This window comes from Ochotona princeps, chromosome 12 (genome assembly GCF_030435755.1).
Source record: "Ochotona princeps isolate mOchPri1 chromosome 12, mOchPri1.hap1, whole genome shotgun sequence".
NCBI classification, from domain to species: Eukaryota; Metazoa; Chordata; class Mammalia; order Lagomorpha; family Ochotonidae; genus Ochotona; species Ochotona princeps.
In genome coordinates, this window is record NC_080843.1 from 15467552 (window position 1) to 15482529 (window position 14978).

Below are 14978 nucleotides of genomic sequence, written 5' to 3' on the forward strand. Positions count from 1 at the left end.
ACACATATAGAACTCCAACTACAAGAAACATTGGCAGGAAGAATGAGTTCCCTTCCTGTGAACACAGGCAGACTTAATGCCACGGCTTACAGGATGTTAGGCTTGGCCCACAATGCTCATCCTTCTGCCCCGGTCTCCACAGCCTACTTCTGACCCACCCCGCTACTATCACTTCAGCTGATCACAAGACCATGCAGTTGTAACAATTTTCCTCAGCACCTGGACCGCAGGATATGACATAAGAAACTTACTGAGGGTATGTACCATTGAGATTTCTCTTTAAATACTTTAACTCAGTAGAGGTTGTGATGCTTAACTTACATCAGCTGTCCTGATAGCACTTTTTACACTTGTCTCAGAGCCTATTTTTAATTCTGCTACAATAATAGAACTGTTTTTCCTAATAAAAGAATAAAGAGAATGACCATGACCACCTCTTACTAGAAAGAAATCTAGGGTTTTGGACAGTAGTCTCCAAGTCCTTCTCAGACACCACTTTCTTAATACACAAGGGAAATTATTTTGCAGTGGAATCCTAGAATAAACAGGATAAACTTCCACAGCGTAGAACAATTATGACAGATGTACACTGACTATGGAACACAAAGACAAGTACAAAAAATGGAATCTAAACCAGCAACACTATTACTACCAGATCTGATTCTTGTTTGCAGTTTTTGCCCATAATCTTCAGGAACAGTGAATTTTTTGCTTGCTGTTTGCTGAATCTGTTGCCTAGTATATTGCAAGGCCTACATTTGTGTGTGAACTGGCAGTATATCATGATTTTTTTTAAATAAGGAAGGGGGAGGTTTGGTAGGACCTGGGGCAGGAGGGAGGACAGAGTGAAATGGAGAATTATGCACCCAAATCTATAGTGTGAAATACATGATATGTTCACATAATATAAATTTTTTAAAATAGAAATAATAAATCAACATGTTTAGTTATTGCCCATGACAAACAATATGAACATTAAAATTCAAATATCATAAATGTTTTCTTAGAAAACATTGAAAATATAGACAGATAAAGTACTACAGGTGAATAATATTAAACAGCCCTTCTAACTCCAAATTACAACAGATACAGAATTGAATGCAACATTTACCAACTTGTAGCATAATATTTGGTTCCAATTAATAAAGCATTTCAATGAAGTATTAAATAGATAATTTCTTAGTTCACTGATCATGTATTAACAAGGTTAGTATCTACCTGCTATATTAATTACTCTTATAAGAAGTTAAGCAGAAATATTTCATAAACAAACATTAGACAAATAATCTAATAATGTGAAATTAATGAAATAAATATTAGAATGTGTATTACTCATTTGTGACTTGAAAACGCAGGAAAAACTTTCATAGCAAAGTTCCAAAACCATCTGCATGATAATTTTAGCATATTCTATATGTTATACATAGGTCACAAATAGTTCCCAAGTACAACGTTTATGCACTGTGAACAAAATATAAGCAGAAATTCTCCATTACTGAAATACTAAAGTGGTGGTTTGTTCTTCATAGGTAGATTGCTCACCGCTTAAAATTATAGTTTATATCGACTATAGGAAAATCACCTAATATTTCTAAAACCCCAGGATCCATAATTTACTCCAACATCCAGCCTTAGATAGGACTGTCATATAGGATTAACACGAGGTATCAGAATGATAACAGAAAGGAACTTCCCACACCGGGAAGTGTGGGAATTGCACTTACCTGAATAACATGCTTCAGTTTATCAATAATCTGATGTATCACAGGGTCAGTTCCCTTGACTCTGACTTCAGGGTTTCCAGCCTGGGCTCTGATTCCATTTCCAACCACACGCTGCGTGTAGCTAACAAAATATAAAATGAGAGAGATGACTTAGTCCCCTGGTCAGGACCTTATCTGTCACAACTACCTGCGCAGATTTGAGTTTAGCATGTCTTCCTGTAAGATCACACACTAACTGTGTCTGCTTGGCTCATACACTAACAGATACGTAATGATTTTCAGGCAAAATATTATGTTGCATTTTCTCTCTAAAGGCTCAACCAAAATTTCTTCAATTTTAATACAATTCACCAGTGATAAAAGTAAACAAAACATATCTCACTTTGTTCCCAATTTTAACTGAACTGCCCAAATGCTTTCAACCATTCTGGGTAAATTTACTTCATTTCATGCAGTACAAGTACACAGATGAGTCCCAGCAATATTTTTCAAATACTGAGCTTTATGTATATGTGTATAAAAACTGCACATTCTACTTAATATATAATCACTTTTATAAGTCAATATTATAAACAATATTAAAAACTATACAACTAAAACTCACTAACTTTATAAACATTTAACATCTGCAAAATCTTAGAGAGAAAAACACGAAATTCACCAAAATTCACCAAAACAATGATCTAGTAAATTATGCTGTTTGTAGAGTTCTTTCATTGAAAATAAAGAGCATTTAAAAGTATGCAATATACCCCAAGTGAAAATCATATAATGTCAATACACCAGTCTGTAAATAATTTAACTTAAAAAATCAGAAAGATTTTATATTAAAAGTCACACACTGGATGACTAGGAATATAAGAAGGCATAAGATTCAACTCTTTAAAAAGGTTTATTTATTTTTATTGGAATGACAGATTTACAGAGAGAAGGAGAGAAAAAGATTTTCCATCCACTGGTTCACTCCCCAAGTGGCCACTACTGCTGGAGCTGAGCCAATCCCAAACCAGCAACCAGGAGTTTACTCTGCGTCTCCCACATGGGTTCAGGATCCTAAGGAATTGGGCTGTCCTTGAATGCCTTCCCAGGCCACAAGCAGAAAGCTGGAAAGGAAGTGGAGTAGCCAGGGCATGAACCAGCACCCATATGGGATCCCGGCACATGCAAGACAAGGACTCTAGCCTAGGCTACCATGCCAGGCCTAAGACTCAATTCTTATATTTAAATGTTCATTTTCTATATGGAGATAAACCAAGCAATTCAGGGTAAAGGACCACATCTCAGGACAGGAAATGGCAAAGGCTATAAAGGGAAGAATAACTGTTTCATTCCTGTTCATGCTCCAATGCCCTTAACCACCAGGACTTGCACAAGGACCAAGACCACACTCCCGGTCTCCTACAAGCAACACAAACTCAAGAATGTGACTTACCTGCTCTCTGTTAGGGTTCTTATTAGCAAGAAGCTGGAATAAGGATATAGAATCAGAAACCAAACTCAGATACCGATGTGGGACAAAGCCAGGTGACATAATATTTAAGCTAAATGCTCACCTAAATAAGCCCCTATTTGCAAGGCAGATAGTGCAACTGAGACCAAGTGAGACATAGGTCTCTCGAAAGATTCCATTCTCCAGACTTGATATTTTCCACTGAGCATATTTCTTATTAAAGATAAACAATATAAATATAACTGTTAAATATTGAATGTTCTCAGAGACATTTTAGCAACAATATTAACAAAATGAGCATTTTACATCTTACAGTAATATTCTGGGAGGATCCCTTAATTCCTCTGTAGTACAGTTACATTATTCTTTATCATATTATTACTAGATTATAGAGTTGGTTCCTTTATTAGTTTGTTGCGCATGAAATGATAATAATCTGGACACATGAATAAATGTGCAACCCTGAGACTGTTTTTGTTCACCTTCCTTGAAGTTTGTCAAATCATCTTCAAGATAACCATTCATGAACATAAGTATGCATCAGACTGACCACAAAATAAAAAGCTGAACTGACTACAATCAGCTGCTGCTTCACACGAAAATCTCTTTCGGCACCTGCACCCACGTTCAGTGATGGTGCAGCAAGTTTGCTAAGGCAGGCCAACGGTTGGGGAATATAAGCCTTTTGCAATGGCCAACTTTGATTCAAGATTTCCTGAAGCTTCTATTTAATCCTCTTGGAGAAGCACACTGCATTAGAGAGCTTCCACAAGATACTCTCCTCTCCTTTCCTCTGGATGAGACTTTCTCACAGCCAAGAGACCTTCCACCCTTATGCAGCCTTCAATCCATTTTGCTGTCACAGAGTTTCCTTTACTACAATTTTCTTGCAAAATCTCCCTAGGAAGAAAACCTCAGACCCACGTACGCTAATTTTTTGTAATTCTATGCATTAGAAATCATGGAATAGAATAGGCCAAATAGCATTAAAGTGTCAACACTGTAAAATGCATAGACAAGAATTGAATACAGGGAATCAGTACTGCAAAATACAACCACTCAATGACTATTCACCAAAATGCATGAAACAACCGCTATAAATTAGGATGCAATTAATTCAGTATAGCGTTGTTTCCTGATCCAATTACTTTTTAAGGACTTTACTGTTGATTTTTAAAAAATGTATGATTTGCTGAAGAAAATGCTCTCAGCAAACCATCAAATGTCATCAGCCACACAATATAAAACAGGTGTTGACAAAGTAAGAGATGATTAACAACTGCCCTGTGGTTTTCCTGTTTCCCTAGAAAAGCAAACATACTACAGACAATGGAAACCAAAACTTCGGTATTAATTTAAATTAATCTATTACCTGAATCACATTTTGGTTTATTTAAGGACCAGGAAACACACTTCTAAGGTGGAAAATCGTTCTTTCATGTGATTCTAAGGAACTGCTTACATCTTTGTTAGTTCTTAACCAGCAGGATTAAGAACATAGTTAAATAATTATATATACTTGGAAAATAAGGAAAAATGTCCCCAAATTATAGCATTTAAAATAATTCAATTACTGTTCAATAATTACAATTCAATAATTCAATTGATAATTCAATTACTGTTTCCTATTTCTGTAAGGTTAAGAAAAGCCACAATGCAACTGCATTACATGCATACAGGAACTGTCTAAAGAAAAAGATACTTGATATCAAGTGCTTACTAGTGTGTGGAGCAAATACTACAACTGTCTCCAATTGTCAATGAAAGGATAAAGCATCATAAATCTCTCAGAGAACCACTATTCCAAATAACCCCATAGGTGCACTCAAGTCTCTGCATACATGAGCAGGGGAAAAGACACAGGAATATATTTATAAAATTAAAAACATATATAACAATCAAATGAGTGAATTACAAGAATGTGCAAAAAGATGACCAAGTTTTACGAATCAGATATCAAAGGAAAGAAGCAAGATACACAAATACTTGATGATGCCATTTGTCAAAAATTAATCCAATTCCATTTCTCTGTTGGTGAACTCTCTTTTTTATCCTAGCACATAAAAAAGATGTGAAGCATTATGTTTCTAGCCTTGTACCCTGGTTTCACAGTACTACTCATTTTATTTGAAGAAAAATAATTAAAGGAAGTTGGGTGGCAAGCTAAGCTCCACTTTGGATGTCTGTATTCCATAATGGGACGCCTGTTCAAGTCTTAACTAATGTGCTTCCAACACAGCTCCATGATAAGGCATCCTGCAAGGCAACAGATGATGAACAGTGCTTGGGTCCCACCATCACAGGGGGACACAAAGATGGAGTCCAAGGAATTCGAATTCAGCCCATTCTTGCCTTGGCTGTTGTGGTTATCTGAAGTATGAATCAACAGAAGGCAAAACCTCTCTCTCTTCCTCTCTTTCTCCTTCTCTCTGTCTCTCTCACTCTCTTGCTTTTGTTCACAATAAATAAAAGTTGAGATTGCACAGATAACTTTGATTTTAATGTGTGCATTTTCAACATAAAACATTTAAACTCCCTGTGTATTTTTATGTCTAGACAAAACAGATTTTTAAAAAAATCATGTATAAGTAAAGAAGCCATATAGCTATTTTAACATGGACTAAATGGTGGTGCCATCTCTCTAAGTAAGTAAGTTTGCCTCTTGGTTTGATAGACCCCCCAATGGATTTCAATTTGCATGCAAACAACATGCTTTGTAAATTACACAATTTGTTTCTTTTTTTAAGATTTATTTATTTTCATGGGAAAGTCAGATATACAGAGAGGAGGAGAGACAGTGAGAAAGATCTTCCATCCGATGATTCACTCCCCAAATGGGTGCAACAGGCCAGTGCGCGTCGATCCGATGCCAGGAACCAGGAACCTCTTCCAGGTCTCCCACACGGATGCAGAGTCCCAAGGCTTTGGGCTGTCCTCAACTGCTTTCCCAGGCCACAAGCAGGGAGCTGGATGGGAAGTGGAGCTGCCGGGATTAGAACCAGTGCCCACATGGAATCCCAGTGCTTTCAAGGTGAGGACTTTAGCTGCTACGCTATGCCACCGGGCCCCACAATTTGTTTCTAACAAAGAGTTTTTACTTGCTTTTCTCTCATTATTAAAACTGAGCAGATGGTTCGTTATTCTTTCCCACCCCTCAAAATGCACAAGCAATGGGTAAAAGCATTTCAAAAATCCCTATAGAGGGCTGTTGACTGGAAAAAAATTATTCACACTTCAGACTAAAGCACACACAAAAAAGAATTTCTGCTCTTGTTGCTGTTAGACAACACACCCACCAACCCTGCACATTTTACATAAGCAGGTTGTAATACATATAACAATTGAATAGGAATATTTATTCCTCAAGCATGACTCATTTATAAACAACAACAAAAAAAAGGAAAGCACAAATGTACTGATATTCTACAAAAAAAAAGTTTCAGGGCCAGTATTGTGATGTAGAAAGTTAAGCCACCACCTGAAATATTGGCCTCTCACAGGGACACATGTTTGTTCATCTAGCTCCTTACTGATGTTCCTGACAAGGCAGAGGAAGATGGCCCAAGTCCATGGAACCCTGCACCCACATAGAAGACTGGGATGAAGCTTCCAGCTCTTGAGCTCTCCCTGGCCCAGCACAGCCCTTGGTCCTCTGCTGGATGAACCAGCGGATGGAAGATCCGGCTCCTTCCCTCTCCCTCTGTCAGTGACTCCACCTTTAAAACAAATAAAACTGAATCTTTAAAAAGAAATCTTCAACAAAATTTCAGTTCAGGACCAGCACACCACGGCAGAAGGCTAAAGCTCTGCTGCTCCACTTTCTTGGCTACTTTCTTTTTTTTTTTTAATTATTTATTATTTAACTTCAGTAATTACATTGTATTATGTGACACAGTTACATAGATACTTGGGTTCTCCCACCCCTCCCCAAACCCTCCCACCATGGTGGATTCCTCCACCTTGTTGCATAACCACAGCTCAAGTTCAGTTGAGATTCCCCCATTGCAAGCATATACCAAACATACAGTCCAGCATCTTACTGTCCAGTCAAGTTCAACGGCTTTTAGGTATACCCTCTCTGGTCTGAAGACAGAGCTAGCAGAGTATCATCCCAGTCAATTGAAAGCTCCAACATACCATCAGCAAAAATTTACATCATTATGGAATTAATTGACATAGTAATGAGTAACCAATATGTTAAAAGTAAATGCGAGTTCCCAGCCACCTTCTGTGACCACCTCACCTATACTTCAATTTAGTTTATACACAACATATAACATTCAAAACATAACATGTTATACATAACATCATATCATCTTAAATTAAGGCAAACATGTGGTATTTAACCTTTTGTGATTGGCTCATTTCCCTTAGCATTATGGTTTCCAGTTTGGCCCATTTGGCCACAAAGAACTGCATTTTGTTTTTTTTTAATAGCTGAGTAGTATTCCATGGAGTAGATGAACCATAGCTTTCTTATCCAATCCTCTGTTGATGGGCATTTTGGTTGCTCCCATGTTTTTGCAATTACTGATTGTGCTGCTATGAGCATAGGAGTGCATGTTGGTTTCTCATAAAACAATTGTTCTGGATATATTCCTAGGAGTGCTATTGCTGGATCATACGGTATGTTGAATTTGAGTTGTTTGAATATTCTCAGCTCCCTGCTAATGGCCTGGGAAAGCAGAAGGCCCAAGCTCTCAGGACCCTGCACGCATGTAGGACACCAAGAAGTTCTTGGCTCTCAGTTTTGGTCTGGCCCAGCTCTAGCCACTTGCAGCCATCTGGGGAGTGAACCAGAGGATGGTAGATCTCTTTCTTTCTGTAATTCTTTCAAGTAAATAAATCTTTAAAATGATGTCAGTTCTTTGTTATATAAAATAGTAACATAAACTGCTAATAAATCTATACAGTATGTGTCTGGAAAGTCATTTATCGTGTCTCTGCCATTATTTTCTCTTAAACTGATGTGTCTACTAGTAGATTAATTTTACAAAATTTACACTGCAGCATAATTTTGATCTAATTTACACTGGAACAAAAGTAAAATACATTTATGTATACTTATATAATTTCAAGGAGGAAGTTTTTTCTGGAATCTGATCCTGGGATTCATTGCAAATTGGTTAAAGGATCTGTCTTAGTTTCCCTTGAATAATTCACAGGAACAGAATACAAGAGCATGATCCTTGATGTCAGATGAGGAAAGAATCTGAACAGGTAATCTTTGTATCAGTATGATAATCTGTACTACAGGTTAGAGATTGATAACAAGAATCATGTTTTGGCCATTGTTATTCTTTTTGTACGTTGCCTTTTTGTACAATTGGTTATGTAATTGGATATTTCAATTTCTTCCATCAGCAGAGTCCTCTATCTATAATTTGCACAAGACAAAATGCTGGATTCATCTTGGGCTCTGCTAAATACATTGCTACCTAGTGTTAGAAGGAAGTCTGGAGGGTTTGCTGTATGCATTCATTGGTGAGCCCTTTCTGTAGGGAAAAAAACTTTCCTTTTAAGCCATTTCTAGGCCTGCCTGCCTTGTTCTGGTAGCAAATGTGAAAGTGAATTCTAGAAATTTGGTTTTCTTCAGTGATACTAGACACCACCACTGAGAGCTGCTTCGTGGGCACTCAGCTTCTTTATAGCTCGTTCCCTCTATATTGACTGTCCTAATCTTTGAAATCTCAGTCAGAAAAGAAAGATATGATTGATTTTACGTGGCAGGTTCATGAGAGCAACCTTTCTTGGGAGATGGGAAGCTTACAGGGGATTTGGAGCATGGAGACATCTGTAGATGCAATTCAAAATGACTAAACCATGTGTGAATTCACTATCTCACTCAATGGTTGAGGAAAAACACTGGTGTTTAAGTATAAAATGCATTTCAAATTACCCACAATTTCTGACTGATCAGGAATTACCTAATCTTCAACAGCTTCTAAATACAACAAAATTTACAACATAAATTTTTTTAAAGATTTTATTGTTATTGGAAAGCCGGATATACAGAGAGGAGGAGAGACAGAGAGGAAGATCTTCCATCCGATGTTTCACTCCCCAAGTGAGCTGCAACAGGCCGGTACGCACTGATCCGATGCCGGGAACCAGGAACCTCTTCCGGGTCTCCCACGCGGGTGAGGGTCCCAAAGCTTTGGGCCGTCCTCGACTGCTTTCCCAGGCCACAAGCAGGGAGCTAGATGGGAAGTGGAGCTGCCGGGATCAGAACCGGCGCCTTATGGGATCCCGGGGCGTTCAAGGCGAGGACTTTAGCTGTTAGCTCACGCCGCTGGGCCCACAACATATTTTTAATGGCTGTATTTACTTCGCCTTATTCAGTTAGAACAATTAAATGAACACAACTAATTTAAAATCATCTTCATTTATTTAATTTTATAATTACATAAAACAATGTAAGATATTTATGCTCCTGAACTTAATAATGAAGTCAAGAGAATTAATGAATACTTTTGGATGATCTTTGCTGTTACTTATATATAGCTATTTTCCTATTGAGAGCATCAGCAGTCCTTTTATCTTATAGATGAGTCATTAAAATTTTAATTAAGTAAGGTTATTGTTTTATAGCAATCAACACAAAATTTTTTGGCATATCATTGCGTTAAACTGAATACGAGCATTTTTCAGAAGACACACAATTCATTAAAGAAGAAAAATAGATGTTAATCAGCCTTCACCCTGACTCTCCATTTGGTAAGACTGTGCTGCCAGTTTTGCCAGGAGAATCATAGGTGAGCGGCTGGGATTCTAACAATTAGTTGAATAAGTCTGGAAGCATTTTCTATGAATTAAGTAACGGATGCACATGCAGAATCAGTAATGTTTAAGCAGTCATCTTTTCAAAAACAGTAACAGATTGAAAAGCCTGTTTAGCATAAATGTTCCCTGTGTAAAAAGCAATGCTTTCCATACCTTTGCAATAAACTTCCACTGTAATCTTAGTTAGAAGGAATAAATAATTTTACCATAACCAAAAATGCTTTTTATGGTTTCTCATTGTTGAAACCAAAATTTTAAAATCATTTTAAATCTTTGCTGTATTTTATAATTACACTCATCTGATTCAAAGTGAGCATCTAACTTTAAAGGCGTTGATTTTACAACCAGGCCACAAATGCTGCTATTTGAGTTTTGAAATGGTATAACGTTCGGTCACACTTTTCAAAATTAAACTCATCTCAGATAAATCACCGCTATCTTTCATGAATTTATGATGAATGATGATCACCACGACATTAATTTTCTCTCACTTTACAGTTTGATAACAATATACAAAAGTAACATGCTATTCAGATAATAACTATTATCTGCATACCAATAAATTAGATGCTATTTAATTAATGATTCCATAAATGATTAAGAACATGTATGTCATGATCCAAACCCTTGCTGCACATGTTACAGATCCTAAAAGTTCTCAAAATAGATCTCATTTCTTCTGCTTTTCCAAAGGTAAATGACGCAATCCTTAAATTAACGATAAATCAGTGTGTGTGTGTGTGTGTGTGTGTGTGTAATTTTAACTGGAACTGAGACTGGACCTGACAATTAACATGACTGCGGGACTCCCTTATTCTACACAAAAATGCCTGGGGTCAAGTTCTAAATCTATTTCTGCTTGTACCTTCTGACGAACACACATCCTCAGAGTAGAAGTGATAACTGAATTATTCAGGTCTTTGACACCCACATGGGAGACCTGGAGTACATTCCCCCGTCCCATCTTTGCTTAGGCCCAATGCTGGCTATTGTGAGTGTTTGGACAACGAACCAAAATTGCACACTCACTTTCCATTTCTCACTCTGTCTCCTTTCTCTGCCTTCTCTCTACCTCTAAAAGAACACACAAAAAAGGGCAGTATATTCAACAATTGGTGTTGAAACACTTGGATTTCTGCATATAAAAATATAAAATGAGACTGCCACCTTCCATCCTATACAAACGTCAACTCACAGAGGCTCAGGTATATAAGCCTAATCTCTGAAACTATCAAATCACTGGAGAAAAACACAGACATTCACAAATAATTATTGGATAAATCTCCAGAAGCATAGGCAATAAAAGTAAAAACAAAAAATGTGATTACATAAACTAACTAAAGAACTACTAAACTGCAAAGGAAACATTCAGAGGCAAGTGGAGGAAAATATTTGAAAACTATGCAGAATGGTAGTGTATTACTTTTCATGTTCTATAAAGACCTCAAGAAACTCAATAATAACAAAACAATCCAGCTAACACATGGGCAAAGAGCATGAACAGGCATTTTTCAAAGGTTGAAATGCAAATGGCTAACAGACATTGGGGATTGCCAGCCATTGGGGAAATGAAAATGAAAACTGCAGTGCAATTTTACCTCACTCAATAGAATGGCTACCACCCAAAAGTTACATAAATTAATAAATATATATACATATAATAAATATAGTTTTTATTACACATAAATATTATACATATATATGGGGGAAGGATATGTGGAAAAGCATATTGTACACTGTTAATGAGAATATAAACTAGTACAAGTATTATGGACAGTACAGAGTGTCCTCAGACATCTCCCAATATGACCCAGACATTCCACTCCCAGGAACTGACCAGAAGGAAATAAAAACAGCAAAGGAAAGTATTATCTGTACCAATATGTTTATACAAACTGTACTCAAAATAGCAAAGACATGAAATCAACCCAGAAGTCTATCAACTGATTATTGGATAAAGAAATTAGAAAAGATTATATTGACTTAAATCATATATCTGTTTCACACATACACAGTTCAGAGTTTAACAAGTTTTTAAACATTTATGTTTTTATTTAAAGTTATTTCTCTGGTTCTGTTCTGAAATTAGAAGTTCAAACAGCAAGTTATAGCAGACAGTTGCTATACTTTCTAATAACCCCCATTCTACTCTAAGTCGTTGTCCAAATTTGTCAATTCTAATTATAGTTGATCACATATACTGCTACTTGAGGTTTTGAAATGTTACAATATCTTCAATTTTCCTAACATATACTTCCCATTTACTGGCCTTAAAAGCAATATTTAGCCAGTTTAGGAAGCTATCAGTCCATGATCTATAGCATTTTCTTTTATTTTTTCAATGTTTCCTACCACCTAACAAAAAGAAGCTGCACTACAAATAATTCTCCATTCTAAACTCACCCAAAAGAGAAATGTATCTTAAGAAATGACTTGTTCGGGCCCGGCGGCGTGGCCTAGCGGCTAAAGTCCTCGCCTTGAACGCCCTGGGATCCCATATGGGCACCGGTTCTAATCCCGGCAGCCCCACTTCCCATCCAGCTCCCTGCTTGTGGCCTGGGAAAGCAGTCGAGGACGGCCCAATACATTGGGACCCTGCACCCGCGTGGGAGACCCGGAAGAGGTTCCAGGTTCCCGGCATCGGATCGGCGGGCACCGGCCTGTTGCGGCTCACTTGGGGAGTGAAACATCGGATAGAAGATCTTCCTCTCTGTCTCTCCTCCTCTCTGTGTATCCGGCTTTCCAATAATAATAAATCTTAAAAAAAAAAAAAAAAAGAAATGACTTGTTCTCCTCTGAAGTATCAAGCCAACCACCTGCTCCAAGCATGGAAGTTTCCCGAGAACACAGGGAAGTTAGTTTATTATGAAGGTGCTGGCAGTTGATGCTTTGGGGGCTCATGTAGGCACACAAAATAAATTTTGATCACACATAATGATAGTGTGACAGCAAGAGTGTGACAATATTCAAAGTGGCTAATTTCATTAAATTACTACATTCATTAGCCTCTATTTAGTTGTCTAAATTCATCTTTAAAAATTTCCAAAGAAGTAATTGGGCTCTCCTGTTGTCTATTTCCGATTTTTAGTGATGCTTAGTAAAGATATTTTGACTGAGATTTTATTTTTTAAGCATTCAGTTCTCTCATTTTATCACAAGACTGCGAGGGTCCTCAGCAGGCTGCTGAACCGAACACTCCGTCTTCAAGAAATACACCTATAACAGGCATATAGGACTTGGCATTTCTTTCTTGGCCTTCAATCTAAAAGATTATTTTTGTCTGTCTTCAGTGACAACAACATAAATTTAAAGCTGGGAAGGTCCTTTTAGGTCATCTGGTTCAACCCAAGCATCTTTTAAAACACGGTGAAGTATATTTATTTCATCATTCTATACATATTCACTGTTTATTTTCAGAAAATCCTCGGAGACAGCTTGTGATAAAAGGCACAGACACTCTAAAACAAGGGCAAAATGACAGTATAATGAAGGGTAGAAGGAGGCAATTATGTTAAGGGAATCTCGAGAAGGAGACTCTACCCTTCAGTCTAACACTTGACCTTCGGCATCTTGTTAGTGAGGGGCACAATGAAAATCACAATTCAAATATGACCTGTCAGTTAATGCAAAGAGTATTAGTTCAAAAACCTATTATAAATTTTATGAATAACTGAAAGACTGTGAACATAGGGCACTGACAAGAAGATGAAATGTTAATATGTTAATATGACCAAGACAAATCACATCCATAGACTGAAATAGTACAAAGGATCCAAGTTATAGGTACAATATATTATTAGTTGATAAATAGTTAATTTTTTTCAGTACACGGAATTGTTAAACATCTTGATTTGATCATCATGCCCTTCATATTTATACTAAGATATCACCCAACAAAATTGTCTATTCCGAGACCAGGTGGAACATTCCTGCTATGCAGGGAAGTTTCAACATAAGCAAATCAATAAAAGTGATACATCACATTAACAAATTGAAAAATAAAAAGAACCTGATTATCCACATAGATGCACAGAATCATTTAATCAAATGCAGCATCTGGGCATAATAAAAAAATAAACAAATTGAGATATTACAGCCTATCCACAATAGGCTGAAAGCACAAATTTACTGGAGAAAAAAAGTAAGGAAAAACTGTAAGGTGCTGGTGTAACCAAAGGGCTCCCACAGAGATCACAAAAAAACAAGAGAAAAAAAAGAGAGAGAGACCAAATGGGAATATAGCATAAGAAAACCAGCGTCTGTACTACAAAGGAAACACTCTAGAAAGTAAACAAGCAACTGACAGAATGGGAGAAAATATTTACAGACTATGCAATTGAATGAAGATTAATACCCAGGATCTATAAAGAGTCCAATAAACTTAACAACCAAGCAAACAATCCAGTTAAGAAACAGGCAAATAACATGATCAGGAATTTTTCAAAAGATAAAATATAAACAGCTAGCAAGGACATGAAAAAAAATGCTCAGGTTAACCTGCCATCAGGTAAATGCAAATAAAATCCACAATGAGGATTCACCTCACCCAGTTTAGGATGGCTATCACACAGAAGTAACAAAAGAAATGTTGGGGAGAGGAGAATGTGGAGGGAAAGTACCCTCATACAGTGTATGTAAACTAGTACAATCATTACTAAAAAACAGCATAATTTGCTCAGGCATTTGAAAATAGATCTCTAATATAACCTTAGTCTTTGGCTCCTGGGAATTTACCCACGTAAAATGAATTCAGCATGTGAAGAAGTCATCTAGATCCTACATTAATGGCAGCTTAATTCAGAATAGCAGGTATGGCATCAACCCAAATGTCCATCAATTGATAACTGTATAAAGGAACAGTGATATATACAGTAATATGGTAAAGCATTGCAGGTAAGTATCTCCAGGTTAAACTGATTTAAGCTAAATCACAGAGCAGAACTGTGCTATAGCCACTGCACTACATGTCAAAGAGGAACACAGCTGAGCAATTTACCAGCAAACAGGAAAGCAAGTAAAAA

At 37.0% G+C, this 14978-nt stretch overlaps 1 protein-coding gene across 1 annotated transcript in view; it reads right to left on the reverse strand.

Annotated features, from left to right (window-relative positions):
* GPC5 (glypican 5) overlaps positions 1 to 14978 on the reverse strand; it is a 323101-nt gene that overhangs the window by 178017 nt on the left and 130106 nt on the right. The window contains exon 4 of the mRNA XM_004577634.3: positions 1725 to 1845. Coding sequence (XP_004577691.3) covers positions 1725 to 1845 — 121 coding nt within the window. The remainder of the gene's footprint in view (positions 1 to 1724; positions 1846 to 14978) is intronic.